Source organism: Myxocyprinus asiaticus, chromosome 15, assembly GCF_019703515.2.
Source record: "Myxocyprinus asiaticus isolate MX2 ecotype Aquarium Trade chromosome 15, UBuf_Myxa_2, whole genome shotgun sequence".
NCBI classification, from domain to species: Eukaryota; Metazoa; Chordata; class Actinopteri; order Cypriniformes; family Catostomidae; genus Myxocyprinus; species Myxocyprinus asiaticus.
In genome coordinates this window covers 25275822-25288200 of record NC_059358.1, presented here as the reverse complement: position 1 = coordinate 25288200, position 12379 = coordinate 25275822, and the positions used below count along the sequence as shown (strand labels likewise).

Here is a 12379-nt window from a genome sequence, read left to right as displayed (position 1 = left end):
TATGGAAGTGTAACATTCTATCATTAAACAGAAACACAATTCTGTTAATAAATAGTTTTTTATTGATACATAAATTAAGAAATGTGGCATTTTTGTAAACTTGTCAGAAACATCAAACACATTTTACTCACAAATAATACAGTTTCTAAGTTTGACTACAAACACACACACCATTATACAGAAAATCTTAGTTTTCTTTTCTTTTTTTTTTTTAATTGTATATTAGGGTGGACAATGCATAAAATAGATGACATTTTACTCATTTTCTACATTTCTGTTTGCCCATTTAGCTGTTAGAGATAAGAAACACTATCAAAGGAGGGACAGATTATGTGAATTTCGGCTAATAGCTTATAGTAGGGCATGTTATTGGACAGGTGGATGGATGAATGAAGGATTAGATGTATATGTCAGATTTTAAAGTCATTTGTGCTGTCATGAGACAATAGCTTGGTGACTAAAGAAGAAGTCTTTAAAGCATTAGTTGGTCTTAATGAAAGACTCGTAGAGGGAGGTGAGCTGGGCCTTTATGTTCTGGGCATAGGGGTCCAGCTTTTCCTTCAGATCTTCAGCATAGGGTGTGAGACTCTGCTGGACAAACTGGGCTCTCTCAGCAATCTTGGCCTGGAGATCCTCAGTCAGGGGGGCTACGGTCTTCTGGAACTCCTGCAGGCGCTGGTCCACCTTCTCTTTGATTTCAGCAGTGTAGGGCTCCAGTTGAGCCTGCAGCTCCTTCACGCTCTGCTCCAGGCTCCCTCTCAGCTCCTCACTTCTCTGGAGCAGAGTGGCCTTCAGGGTCTCAGAATCGAGGGACTCTGCATATGGAGCCATGGCTGCTCTGAGGTCCTCCACTCTCTGCTGAATTTGGCTCTTGAGATTGTCAGCATAGGGCTCCAGTTGGTCTCTCACTGTGGCAAGGTCCTGACCCAAACGCTCCCTCAACACTTCAGTCTCCTTAATTATTTTGGTCATGAGGTCTTCAGCCAGAGGATTCATCTGGTTTTTGAGTGTGATGGCATATTCACTGGCCACGTTAGCACTCTGTGTTAGTTTCGCACTGTGATGTGGAGAAAAACATTTGTGACCTCAGGGCAAGAAATATTCTAAATAACAGTATCCAGCAGGTAAAATTTCTTGACTTACTTGACTTCCTGACCCAGTTGGGAGGTCCTGATCATCTGGACTGTTTCGTCTGCGGTGTGTGTTGCCTTGGCAACATAGTTCCAGAATGCATCAGTCAACTGCTCCAGCTGTGGCTTGGGCTCATCAGCATAGAAGAGGTTGGCTTTGCAACCTGTTGATGGAGTGGAGCATTTCAAATTGATCAAATTGTATGTTATGATTATGCCCTATAAATACATTTTTTCAGACAACTGTACACACATGTAATGCATTTTACTAAATTAAACTAACCTGAAAATACAGCTAGTGTAAGTACCACAAGAACCTTCATGATTTTCAGTTGTAGTCTGTAAAAAACAGAAATTTTTATGAACATCTATGTCTTATATGAAGTCATTATAATGTTTAAAAAAAAAGCTATATTTTGAATTTACAATAAAAATATAAGTGAAGCTCTCTTCTTACCTTGTGTCAGTGTGCTTTTAATTCACTCTATCCTGTATAAAGAGTAAGTGTGGATGAGTCTGCAACATCCCTGTATTTATATGGCATCGGGAGGTGATTGTTCTAGTGGAAAACCAAAGTCCAGTAGGTAGTGCCTTGCTGTCAGGATTACTCATCATAACGTCCTGACTGGACCTGCCATCACCACAAATCCTCAAATTTAGTGAAGATAATAAAAACAGTGGCATTGTAAACTTGTCTTTTTAAAAGCAGTGATGATATTGTGGTTGTTCATTAATGAGGTTTTCAAATACATTCATTCTAGATCTTTTATTTTATATTTTTTACATTTATTATATTCTTATTATTCCTGACAAAAAGCAGAACATTGATCATGTGAGAAGAGTACCTCTGCATTAGCTAGAAAATGTATTCCATGTCAAGGCTTATAAATTTGAAATCCATGTTAGATATTTTCTTATGCTGCACTCAGTGCAGGTTTGTCAGAGGAGGCAAGGGAGTCTCAGCATCCTCAGAAAAGTTCTTTTAGAAAAAGTGTAAATTAATGTAACAACTAAAGTGAATAAACTGACTGTAGTGTTAATCCATCTCCTGTTAATCATAATTCCATCATAATTAAGATTCTTATAAAGATGTATTTGATTTATTTTTTTCTTTATCAAGAGGTAGCATAGGCAAGTTGGATTTAGTGGATGAAGGCCAGAGGAACCTAAAAAAAAAACTCACCTGACATGTAAACTGACCAATCAGAATGGAAATGCAAATGACCCAATATAATTTGTTTCTGTCAAAAACACACTCTGATTCCAATTAGATCAATCATTCAGTAGTTAGAATTTGTAAAAAATAAATAAATAAATAATTATAATCATAATAAAATGATGAACGACTTTACTATAGTTTAACAATTCTGATTATTTGTATTGTTATAATAATAATAATAATAATAATAATAATAATAATAATTTTTATAATTATTATTATTATCATTGTAAATTTCAGATGTTCTGATGATTACATTAAACTACAAGCTTTAAGGCTAAAGGGCAGAGGGAAAAAATATAACTGCTTAGAATGCAGCAGACACATCCAAAAGCTTTGAGTGATGTGTCAAATTTTATCAGTGAGTGAACAAAGTCTGGTGTCCTTTGTTTCTTTTATTAGGTCAAAGCTTTATACTCAGGGCTCTGTCTTGTATAAGTTGGACAAAGTACCTCACACCTTTCTAATCAATGAGATTATACAGGACTCCTTAGATTGAATTTTACTTTTTGTAATAATTTTAATAGATTAAAAAATAATATTAAAATGTTCAAAATTAAAAAAAAAATTCTAAGCTCACAATTCATTTTTAATTTTTTTTATTTTTTTTATCATGTGTATTTCCGTTTTGACCCATTTAAAATTCCAACAGGAATTTCAGCACTGTTCACTAGTTTACAGTCCTACTGTATTGATTATCTGCATTAAATACAAGGATCTATGGTCACGGAAGGTCCAGTCAGGACATTATGATGTGGAGTAGTCCTGACAGCAAGGCACTACCCACTAAACTTTGGGTTTCCACTACCACAATCCCCTCCCTATGCTACATAAATACAGATGTGTACCAGGTGCCTCCACACTTGTTACTTTTTACTTTGTTTTACTTTTTTGTAAATTCAAAATACACCATTTTTTAATTTGATAAGGAGTGAAAAGATAGAGATGTTGATGAAAATGTTTATTTTTCTTACAGACTAAAACTGAAAACCATGAAGGTTCTTGTGGTACTTGCACTAGCTGTTTTTACAGGTTAGAAAATTGCTGAAATATTTTTCACAAAATGAAACTGTTGATTGTTATTAAAAATGTCTCCTTTAATTTATGTCATGCGAGTACAGTTGTCTGGAATAATATGTTTATTGGGCATAACTGTAACAAATAATTTTATCAAATTGAAATGCTCTGCTCCATCAACAGGTTGTCAAGCCAACCTCTTCTATGCTGATGAGCCCAAGCTACAGATGGAGCAGTTGACTGATGCATTCTGGAGCTATGTTGCCAAGGCAACAAACACCGCAGAGGAAACCGTCCAGATGATCAGGACCTCCCAACTGGGTCAGGAAGTCAAGTAAGTCAAGAAATTTTACCTGCTGGATACTGTTATTTAGAAAATTTCTTGCCCTGAGATCACAAATATTCTTCTCCACATCACAGTGCGAAACTAACACAGAGTGCTGACATGGCCAGCGAATATGCTATCACACTCAAAAACCAGATGAATCCTCTGGCTGAAGAGCTGATGACCAAAATCACAAAGGAGGCTGAAGTGTTGAGGGAGCGTTTGGGTCAGGACCTTGCCACAGTGAGAGACCAACTGGAGCCCTATGCTGACAATCTCAAGAGCCAAATTCAGCAGAGAGTGGAGGACCTCAGAGCAGCCATGGCTCCATATGCAGAGTCCCTCGATTCTGAGACCCTGAAGGCCTCTCTGCTCCAGAGAAGTGAGGAGCTGAGAGGGAGCCTGGAGCAGAGCGTGAAGAAGCTGCAGGCTCAACTGGAGCCCTACACTGCTGAAATCAAAGAGAAGGTGGACCAGCGCCTGCAGGAGTTCCAGAAGACCGTAGCCCCCCTGACTGAGGATCTCCAGGCCAAGATTGCTGAGAGAGCCCAGTTTGTCCAGCAGAGTCTCACACCCTATGCTGAAGACTTGAAGGAAAATCTGGACCCCTATGCCCAGAACATAAAGGACCAGCTCACCTCCCTCTATGAGTCTTTCATCAAGACCAACTAATGCTTCAAAGACTTCTTCTTTTGTCACTAACAGAACTATTTTCTCATGAGAATTGTGACATGAAATTCTGAAATATTTGATTTATCTATTCGTCTTTTCATTCATCCATCGGTCCAATTCCATGCACTAACATAAGCTATTGGATAACATTCACATAGTTTGTACTACCAAAGCCATCTTTTAGAGCTAACAGGGCAAACACCTTTTTTACTCAGAAAATGAGTAAAATGTTTGATAAGTTCTTATAATTTATGCATTGTCCATTCTCCTATACAGCACATTTTTGCAACAGATTTTCTCTGCTTTTCTGTATATGGTGCATATTTATTTAGTTAAAGTCAAGTTGAAATTTTTTAATAAAAAACTAATTTATTAACAAAATGGTGCTTCTTTTCAATTATATAATATGCTGCACATCCATTAAAGGAATATTCCGGATTCAATACAAGTTAAGTTCAATCAACAGCAATTGTGGCATAATGTTGATTACCACAAAATTTATTTCGACTCGTCCCTCCTTTTCTTTAAAAAAGCAAAAATCAAGGTTGCAGTGAGGCACTTACAATGGAAGTGAATGTGGCCAATTTTTGGAGGGTTTAAAGGCAGAAATTTGAAGCTTAAATTTTATAAAAGCATTTAAATTAATTCCTCTGTTAAAACTCATATATTATTTGAGCTGTAAAGTTGTTTAAATTGTAATTTTTGCAGTCATTTTAGGGTTTCAGGGTTTGTTACATCGTCATGGCAACAAAGTTGTAAAATTCGCTATAACTTTACACAGAAAAGGTTAGTAAGTGATTTTATCACACTAAAATCATATTTAAATGCATATTGTTTATGTCTTGTTATAGCTATACTTTTGAAAAATTAGTATTTAACTTTCAAAAATTGGCCCCATTCACTTCCATTGTAAGTGCCTCACTGTAACACAGATTTATGCTTATTTTAAAGAAAAGGAGGGTCAAGGAGGGTCAAGTCATAATTTATATTTGTGGTAATCAATATTATGCCACAAATGCTTTCGACTGAACTTGTACTGAACTCAGAATATTCCTTTAATAAGCAAAATTACAAAAATACTTTACAGTAAAACATAGTTTGTCACGTCCTGCTGGACCAGGGCTGTTGCTTAAATTCACAGAGCCTGGGAATGTGAGAAGAGTACCCCAGTGTTTACTGGAAAATGAACTCTATGTCAAGGCTGAGAATTTAAATTCCTTGGTGAATTTATTCCTGGGTTTTGCTCTGTGGCGGTCTGCGAGAGGAGGCATGGGAGGCTGAGCCTCCTCTAAAAAATATTCCAGATGAACAAAAGAGACTAACAGTGTTTTTTCTTTTTCTTTTATGAGCTGTAGCCTAGGGAATTTGGAATCACTGCATGAAGGCTACAGCAACCTGATGGTCTAAAGTCTCCTTCTGTGTAAATCGACCAATCAAGCTGTATATGCAAATAATCCAACATCATATGTTGCTGTCAAATTCCTAGATGATGAAGGCAAAAGGGAGAAGAAATATTGTGTATGACCAATAATAATGAAAAACATTTATCAGAGATTTCTCTCAAAGCCTGTAGATTACACTGTTTGATTTGTTCAATGCATGTCCTATTTTGACAAGTGTTGAGGGGGTGTTTGGAAAGATTATATTGTATTTTCAATGATGATAATTTTTAAAACCTTGTACTACTTACAATACAATAATACAAGTGATCTGGGCTGTGTATATATATATATCAGATTTAATAAGAGATTATAAGAGAAGTTTTTTTTATTTTTATTTTTTTTTATATAATTAGCATCATTACTTCTAGCAGTATATAATCATATAAAGAAACATGTACTTTTCTACAGAAATTCATTGGTTTTATTAAACCGGACATAGTATATTACACGTCATAACAGGGTGGAAGTTTTTTCACTAATAAGTAAAATTATAAACTTTGCAAGAAACTTAGCAAACATTTCTTTCACTCACAAGAAAGTTATGTTAAGTATCGAACAGTTATACAGTAAAGAAACAGATGAAGCAACCATATATCTGTAGGATAAATCTGAGTCTGGAGATCTTTAGGCAATGGAGCTACAGATATTCCTGCAAATACTGGTCCACATATTCCTTGAGATCAGCAGTGTAGGGATCAAGTTGAGCCTGCAGCTCCTTCACGCTCTGCTCCAGGCTCCCTCTCAGTTCTTCCCTTATCTGAATCAGTGTGGTCTGCAGGGTTTCAGAATCGAGGGACTCTGCATATGGAGCCATGGCTGCTCTGAGGTCCTCCACTCTCTGCTGAATTTGGCTCTTGATATTCTCAGCATAGGGCTCCAGTTGGTTCCTCACTGCGATCAGGCCCTGTTCCAGATGCTCCCTCAACACTTCAGCCTCTTTCGTGATTTTGCTCATCAGGTCTTCAGATAGAGGATTCATCTTGTCCTTGAGGGTGATGGCATATTGATTGGCTGTGTTGTTGTTCTGTGATAGTGTAGCACTTTGAGGTGGAGAGGAAAAGTGTAATTGATGCCTGGCAAATGTAAATATTGTTATAAAAATCTTGCTGGTAAATTTTCTGGACTCACTTGATATCCTCCTCAACCTTGGACATAGTGTTATCATGGATAGTTTCATCAGTGGTGTTAAATATGTTGGCTTGGCAACCTGTTACAAAAATTGACCATTATAGATTATTTAAATAAGATAGATGTGGTATTATAGTGTCCTTTAGACAAATCATTCTTAAAAGTCAATATGATGTATAAGGCTTTATCCATGAGAAATAGAAAGGTGCGTTTAAGATAACACAAACATCTCATATTTTGAAAAACATTTAGATTTATTTCTAATAGTTATATTTCTAACCTGTAAGAACAGCTAGTGCAAGCACCAGAAGAACCCTCATGGTTTCCATTTTTAGCCTGTAAAGTAATTACACACATCTTGTTCTTTAATACAAATTAGCATTTTAAAAAAGACTGTATTTTAAATTAAGTGAATCTTACCCGTGTCAGTCTGTTTTTAATTTACGCTATCCAGTCTGAAGAACAAGTAAAATAGCTGTTTCATATCTGTGTTTATATATTGTGGGGAATGTAATGGAACAAAATTAAGTGGGTAGTTCCCTGTCGTCAGAATAACACATCAAAATGTCAGAAGTGTATCTTACATCACCATTAACCTTCAAATTCTATGTAAACAATGATAACGGTTGAGCTTCAAACTCAGATGTATAAAATCTTGAAAAAACTGATTTATTTAAAAATCAGACTTCACAGTCAGATTGATGAAATTTTAAATAGGTGTTCACGCTCAAAAAAACTTTTTGTGTCGGCACTTTTACTCAATCCTCCCATGTTCATATTCCTCAAAAAATTATGAAACCAAGGAAACTTAAATTAACTAAGTTGATTAAACTTAAAAATGTGTCTTGTCAAGATGAATATAAAGTTTTTTTTTAACTTGTTAGTGTTTGTGGTTTTGATATGTTGAGATTTAAAAGAATTTCTGGTATGTTGTAGTTTTGGGGGTTACCATCATAGTGAAGAGTGGAGCTTGAGTTTAGGATGAAAACCAATTCATTAGAAGTATTATATTTATTGCTTTCTAACATTTCAAATTCAGTCTCAGGCTATTAGCATTGTTTTAGTATAATGATGCTGACACATAAGTTAATAAAATTCAGTTTTCTTTAAAATATTCATCACAGTTGGCTACACAATTCTTAAAGTCTCATAAAAAAAAATAAACATGAATAGAAAATTAATATATAATTAATAATTTGTTTTAACATTATTGAGTAAAAATGCCTACTTAAAGGGATAGTTCACCCAAAAATGAAAATTCTCTTATCATTTACTCACCCTTATACCATCCCTGATGTGTATGACTTTCTTTCTTTGGCAGAACACAAATTAAGATTTTTAGAAGAATATCTCAGCTCTGTAGTAGCTAAGAAATTCTTCTAAAAATCTTCATTTGAGTTCTGCAGATGAAAGAAAGTCATTCCTCAGCAAATTTCGACAGTCAGTGAGATCATCTCATTCGGTTCTTTTTGAGTCAAACAGTTCGACGTACTGAGTGGGTAGCCAGTTCAAAAGTACTGTAAGAGTTTTTTATTTTATTTTATCAAGTGTTGTTGGGTATACTTGATTCAGTTAGTTCCATCTACTTTAAGTATTTAATATTACCTGGTAATTTTAATAAAAAAAAATAAAAAAATAAAAATAATTTCAAACATGTGAAACCACTGTCCATGATTGAATCAAGCTCAGCCAAATATAATTTTATTATTATTATTTTTTTTTTTTTTTGTGTGCATTCATGAAAGAATAATGTGAGGTTTAGAGATACTGTAGGTGGAAGACCCATACAGCCTCTCCAAGTTATGAAGTTATTATATATTAAGCCTGCTGTGTTCATTTTATTGCAAGAATGGGATTATGTTGCCATAGATGTTTCACCATATAAAATGTGGAAATTTGTTCATAGAAGCAATTTGTGTGTGTGTGTGTGTATGTGTCTTTGTGTGTGTGTGTGTGTGTGCGTGCGTTTGTTTCAGTTATAGTAAGATAATTTGGTAACACTTTACAATAAGGTTCCATTTGTTAACATTAGTAAACATCATTACATGAAATGACAATGAACAATAATTATTAAGCATATTAGTAATCTTAGTTAAGGTTAATTTCAACATATACTAATACATTTTTTTAATTAAAAGTTGTAAATGTTAACATTAGTTAATGCACCATGAACTAGCATGAACTAACAATGAACATTTGTATATTTATTAACTAACATTAACAAAGATTAATAAAATTTGTAACAAATATTGTGTGTTTATGATACCTAATGGATTAACTATTGTTTATGAATGGAACCTTATTGTAAAGTGTTACCGAAAATGTTTAACTTTGCTTTGTTCATTTAATTCTTACGTTTATGTGTTAGTATTATGTATATTTCTTTTGTCATCCATTGATCTTTTCACCAAATAACTGACTCATTGGGTTATGTCTAAAACTTCACTCGATGGATTAACCTTTAAGATTCTTGATGACCTCCACAGCCATGGTGGAGGGAAGATTATGGGCTGTTTTTCTCTTCAAGCTTTTCTGTTCCAGATAGTGTACAGACACTTTGTCCCAAGATGTGCAGATCTGCACGTCAGTTAGGACAACAAGGCCCATTAGTTATTGTGTGCACCTGCATCACCACTGATAATGAAGTAGAGATATTAACAAACTATATGGTCTGTTGTATAATGAGCACAACAGAAATAAACCAGAAGAGGTCCACCTTTGAAAAATTCTTGAACTTATCTAACATTTATCTAGTGAAAAGACAATAGGAATTAATTTTGCATATGCCTATAATTGTAAGTATGCTCATTCTTATGAGTTCACTTATCCAACTCACTGGATAAGTTGTCATGGTAATAGTAGTAGTAGTAGTTGTAGTAGTAGTATGTTACTGTGTCGAGTTCCACATTTGAATCTTTTAAACCAGGCAGAAACATCCCACTATAAAGCACAGCTTTTAGTCAATGTATTGTAATGCTTTTACACACAAGTCTTGCAATATCATTTTGCTTAGTGTAGTTTTTATTGTAATATTATTTTAAAAGCACTTCTCATGGGAAGCGTTTATTAAGAGAATGTGTGACTGTCACAGTATGTATTTATTTATTTATTTAGTACGTCATAAGATTCCTATTTTGTCTGGAGATTCTATAAAAATTTATATTATTTGGCCCTTGTGCATTTTTAAAGGGCTAATCAATTAGATCGTAAGAAGATTGCACTTTTTTTTTAAATCAAATAGTATCTTAAATGTAACATCTCAAATGGACTAATCTATAGATATTCATGGTTTAACTAAACTGGACATAACATATCTTCACACCACAACAGAAACAGAGTTAATAAATGGCAGGTGTTTTATTGTTGCATAAATAAAGAAAATGCTAAACTTGGAAGAAACAAACATTATTTTCAGTCACGAAAAACAAAGTTGCCAAATTTAAATAAATACACAACCGTTATAAAGACTAAGAGCAAAATCTCTAATGAGATTTTAGTAAAAAGTTTCACTCTTTTTCTCTTACAATAGTGTTAGGTCTGTGTTCTGTAAGATATAAGACAGGCCAAAAATAGCTTGTTGCCTAGACGTCGTTGATTTATGGCATGGTATTGGAGAAATGTTCAATATGTCAGATTTTGGAGTCACAATGCTCATGCAAGGAAAAACTTTTCTGTTAGTGACAAAAGAGGTCTTTGAAGAATTTAGTTGGTCTTGGTAAAGGACTCATAGAGGGAGGTGAGCTGGTCCTTCAGGTTCTGGGCATAGGGGTCCAGCTTTTCCTTCAGGTCTTCAGCATAGGGTGTAAGACTCTGCTGGACAAACTGGGCTCTCTCAGCAATCTTGGCCTGGAGATCCTCAGTCAGGGGGGCTACGGTCTTCTGGAACTCCTGCAGGTGCTGGTCCACCTTCTCTTTGATTTCAGCAGTGTAGGGCTCCAGTTGAGCCTGCAGCTCCTTCACGCTCTGCTCCAGGCTCCCTCTCAGCTCCTCACTTCTCTGGAGCAGAGTGGCCTTCAGGGTCTCAGAATCGAGGGACTCTGCATATGGAGCCATGGCTGCTCTGAGGTCCTCCACTCTCTGCTGAATTTGGTTCTTGAGATTCTCAGCATAGGGCTCCAGTTTGTCTCTCACTGTGGTCAGGTCCTGCTCCAGACGTTCCCTCAACACTTCAGTCTCCTTAGTGATTTTGATCATCAGCTCTTCAGCCAGAGGATTCATCTGGTTTTTGAGTGTAATGGCATATTCGCTGGCTTTATCAGCACTTTCTGTCAGTCTCGCACTATGAAATAGAAAGGAGAAATATATTTGTTCATTCAACTTAAAATTTTAGCATTTTGAATACTGTGTGTAACTTTTCACAATACTCACTTGACTTCCTGACCCAGTTGAGACTCTCTGATCATTTGCAGTGTGTCCTCTGCGGTACGTGTTGCCTTGGCAACATAGCTCCAGAATGCATCAGTCAACTGCTCGAGTTGTGGCTTGGGCTGATCAGCATAGAACAAGTTGGCTTGGCAACCTAGTCAAAACACATTTAAAATAATTATGATTCAGTTCAATGTGTAAGTCCATCAGACAGTTTTCCAATTCAAACAACAAAAGATTACAGTATGTGTATAATATTTATATTTTCCCAGTATAACTGCATAACCCTAAATGTCACCATAATGGTATTAACAGTGTTATCAATCCTTTTTTTCCTCACATCTTTGAGCTCATTAATGTTGTGTTCTTTTTGTAAAGTAATTAAATTCAACAAGAAAAAATAAATTCAACACCAAACTTTAATGCAGGCCTTGACATCGATCTTATAATTAAAATGCTGTTCATCAATTGATGTGGACTTTTGCCATCATGACCAAACAGAGACAATAGAAAAGAGCATGATTTACCTGTGAATGCAACAAAGGCAAGCACCAGATACAATTTCATTTTCACTGTTGTTTGCTAAAAAGAAGAAGAAGAAGAAAAAAAAAAGACATAGAAATGATTTACACATTTTCCCATTTGACTTAATCATTTTTTAAATTGCTTTTCAAGCTTAACTTACCTTCAAGTCCCTTTGCCTTTTCTCGGGAGTTCTTAGTCCAATAAGCTTCAGTTAGCCCCAATAGTCTAAGGCTGTATCTATATTTGTGTGGAGTTAAATAGTCCAGAGAAAAAAGCAAAGTCCAGCACTCATTGCCATGTTGTCAGTGCCGCTCCCCCCACTGTCACTTCAGCCTGCTGTCACATGATGTTGTGCTTTGAACCTAGTGATACTAAGTTTCCTAACTGAACCCTAGAAACAGATCCACCATAAAGATCATGTTTTTTTAAATCTTTCTGTAGACACAGAGTCATAGTGTATTCAATGAATAATGAGAGCTCTCAAAATTTTTTTATTTTTTAATTCACAGTTGACAGCATTTTTCATAATAACTCATTTATCCCCAGTTGATTAACC

The 12379-nt window shown here is 35.4% G+C and overlaps 4 protein-coding genes across 4 annotated transcripts; 1 reads left to right on the top strand and 3 right to left on the bottom strand.

The window, feature by feature from the left end:
* Positions 1 to 39: 39 nt before the first annotated feature.
* LOC127452453 (apolipoprotein A-I-like) lies at positions 40 to 1640 on the bottom strand. Its single transcript, XM_051717901.1, has 4 exons — positions 1588 to 1640; positions 1414 to 1469; positions 1144 to 1294; positions 40 to 1057 (listed from the first exon to the last, which is right to left on the bottom strand). The coding sequence occupies exons 2-4, from the start codon at positions 1451 to 1453 to the stop codon at positions 481 to 483; spliced, it is 768 nt and encodes a 255-aa protein (XP_051573861.1). The 5' UTR covers positions 1454 to 1469; positions 1588 to 1640; the 3' UTR covers positions 40 to 480.
* A 1458-nt stretch (positions 1641 to 3098) lies between these two features.
* LOC127452447 (apolipoprotein A-I-like) lies at positions 3099 to 4363 on the top strand. Its single transcript, XM_051717894.1, has 4 exons — positions 3099 to 3229; positions 3326 to 3381; positions 3550 to 3700; positions 3787 to 4363. Exons 1-4 carry the CDS (start codon positions 3099 to 3101, stop codon positions 4361 to 4363), a joined length of 915 nt encoding a protein of 304 aa, XP_051573854.1.
* Positions 4364 to 6164: 1801 nt separating this feature from the next.
* LOC127452462 (apolipoprotein A-IV-like) lies at positions 6165 to 7424 on the bottom strand. Its single transcript, XM_051717914.1, has 4 exons — positions 7354 to 7424; positions 7214 to 7269; positions 6934 to 7012; positions 6165 to 6845 (listed from the first exon to the last, which is right to left on the bottom strand). Exons 2-4 carry the CDS (start codon positions 7260 to 7262, stop codon positions 6443 to 6445), a joined length of 531 nt encoding a protein of 176 aa, XP_051573874.1. The 5' UTR covers positions 7263 to 7269; positions 7354 to 7424; the 3' UTR covers positions 6165 to 6442.
* Positions 7425 to 10266: 2842 nt separating this feature from the next.
* Positions 10267 to 12087, bottom strand: LOC127452451 (apolipoprotein A-I-like). The gene is made up of 4 exons (XM_051717899.1): positions 11984 to 12087; positions 11826 to 11880; positions 11302 to 11452; positions 10267 to 11212 (listed from the first exon to the last, which is right to left on the bottom strand). Exons 2-4 carry the CDS (start codon positions 11863 to 11865, stop codon positions 10636 to 10638), a joined length of 768 nt encoding a protein of 255 aa, XP_051573859.1. The 5' UTR covers positions 11866 to 11880; positions 11984 to 12087; the 3' UTR covers positions 10267 to 10635.
* Between the last annotated feature and the right edge of the window lie 292 nt (positions 12088 to 12379).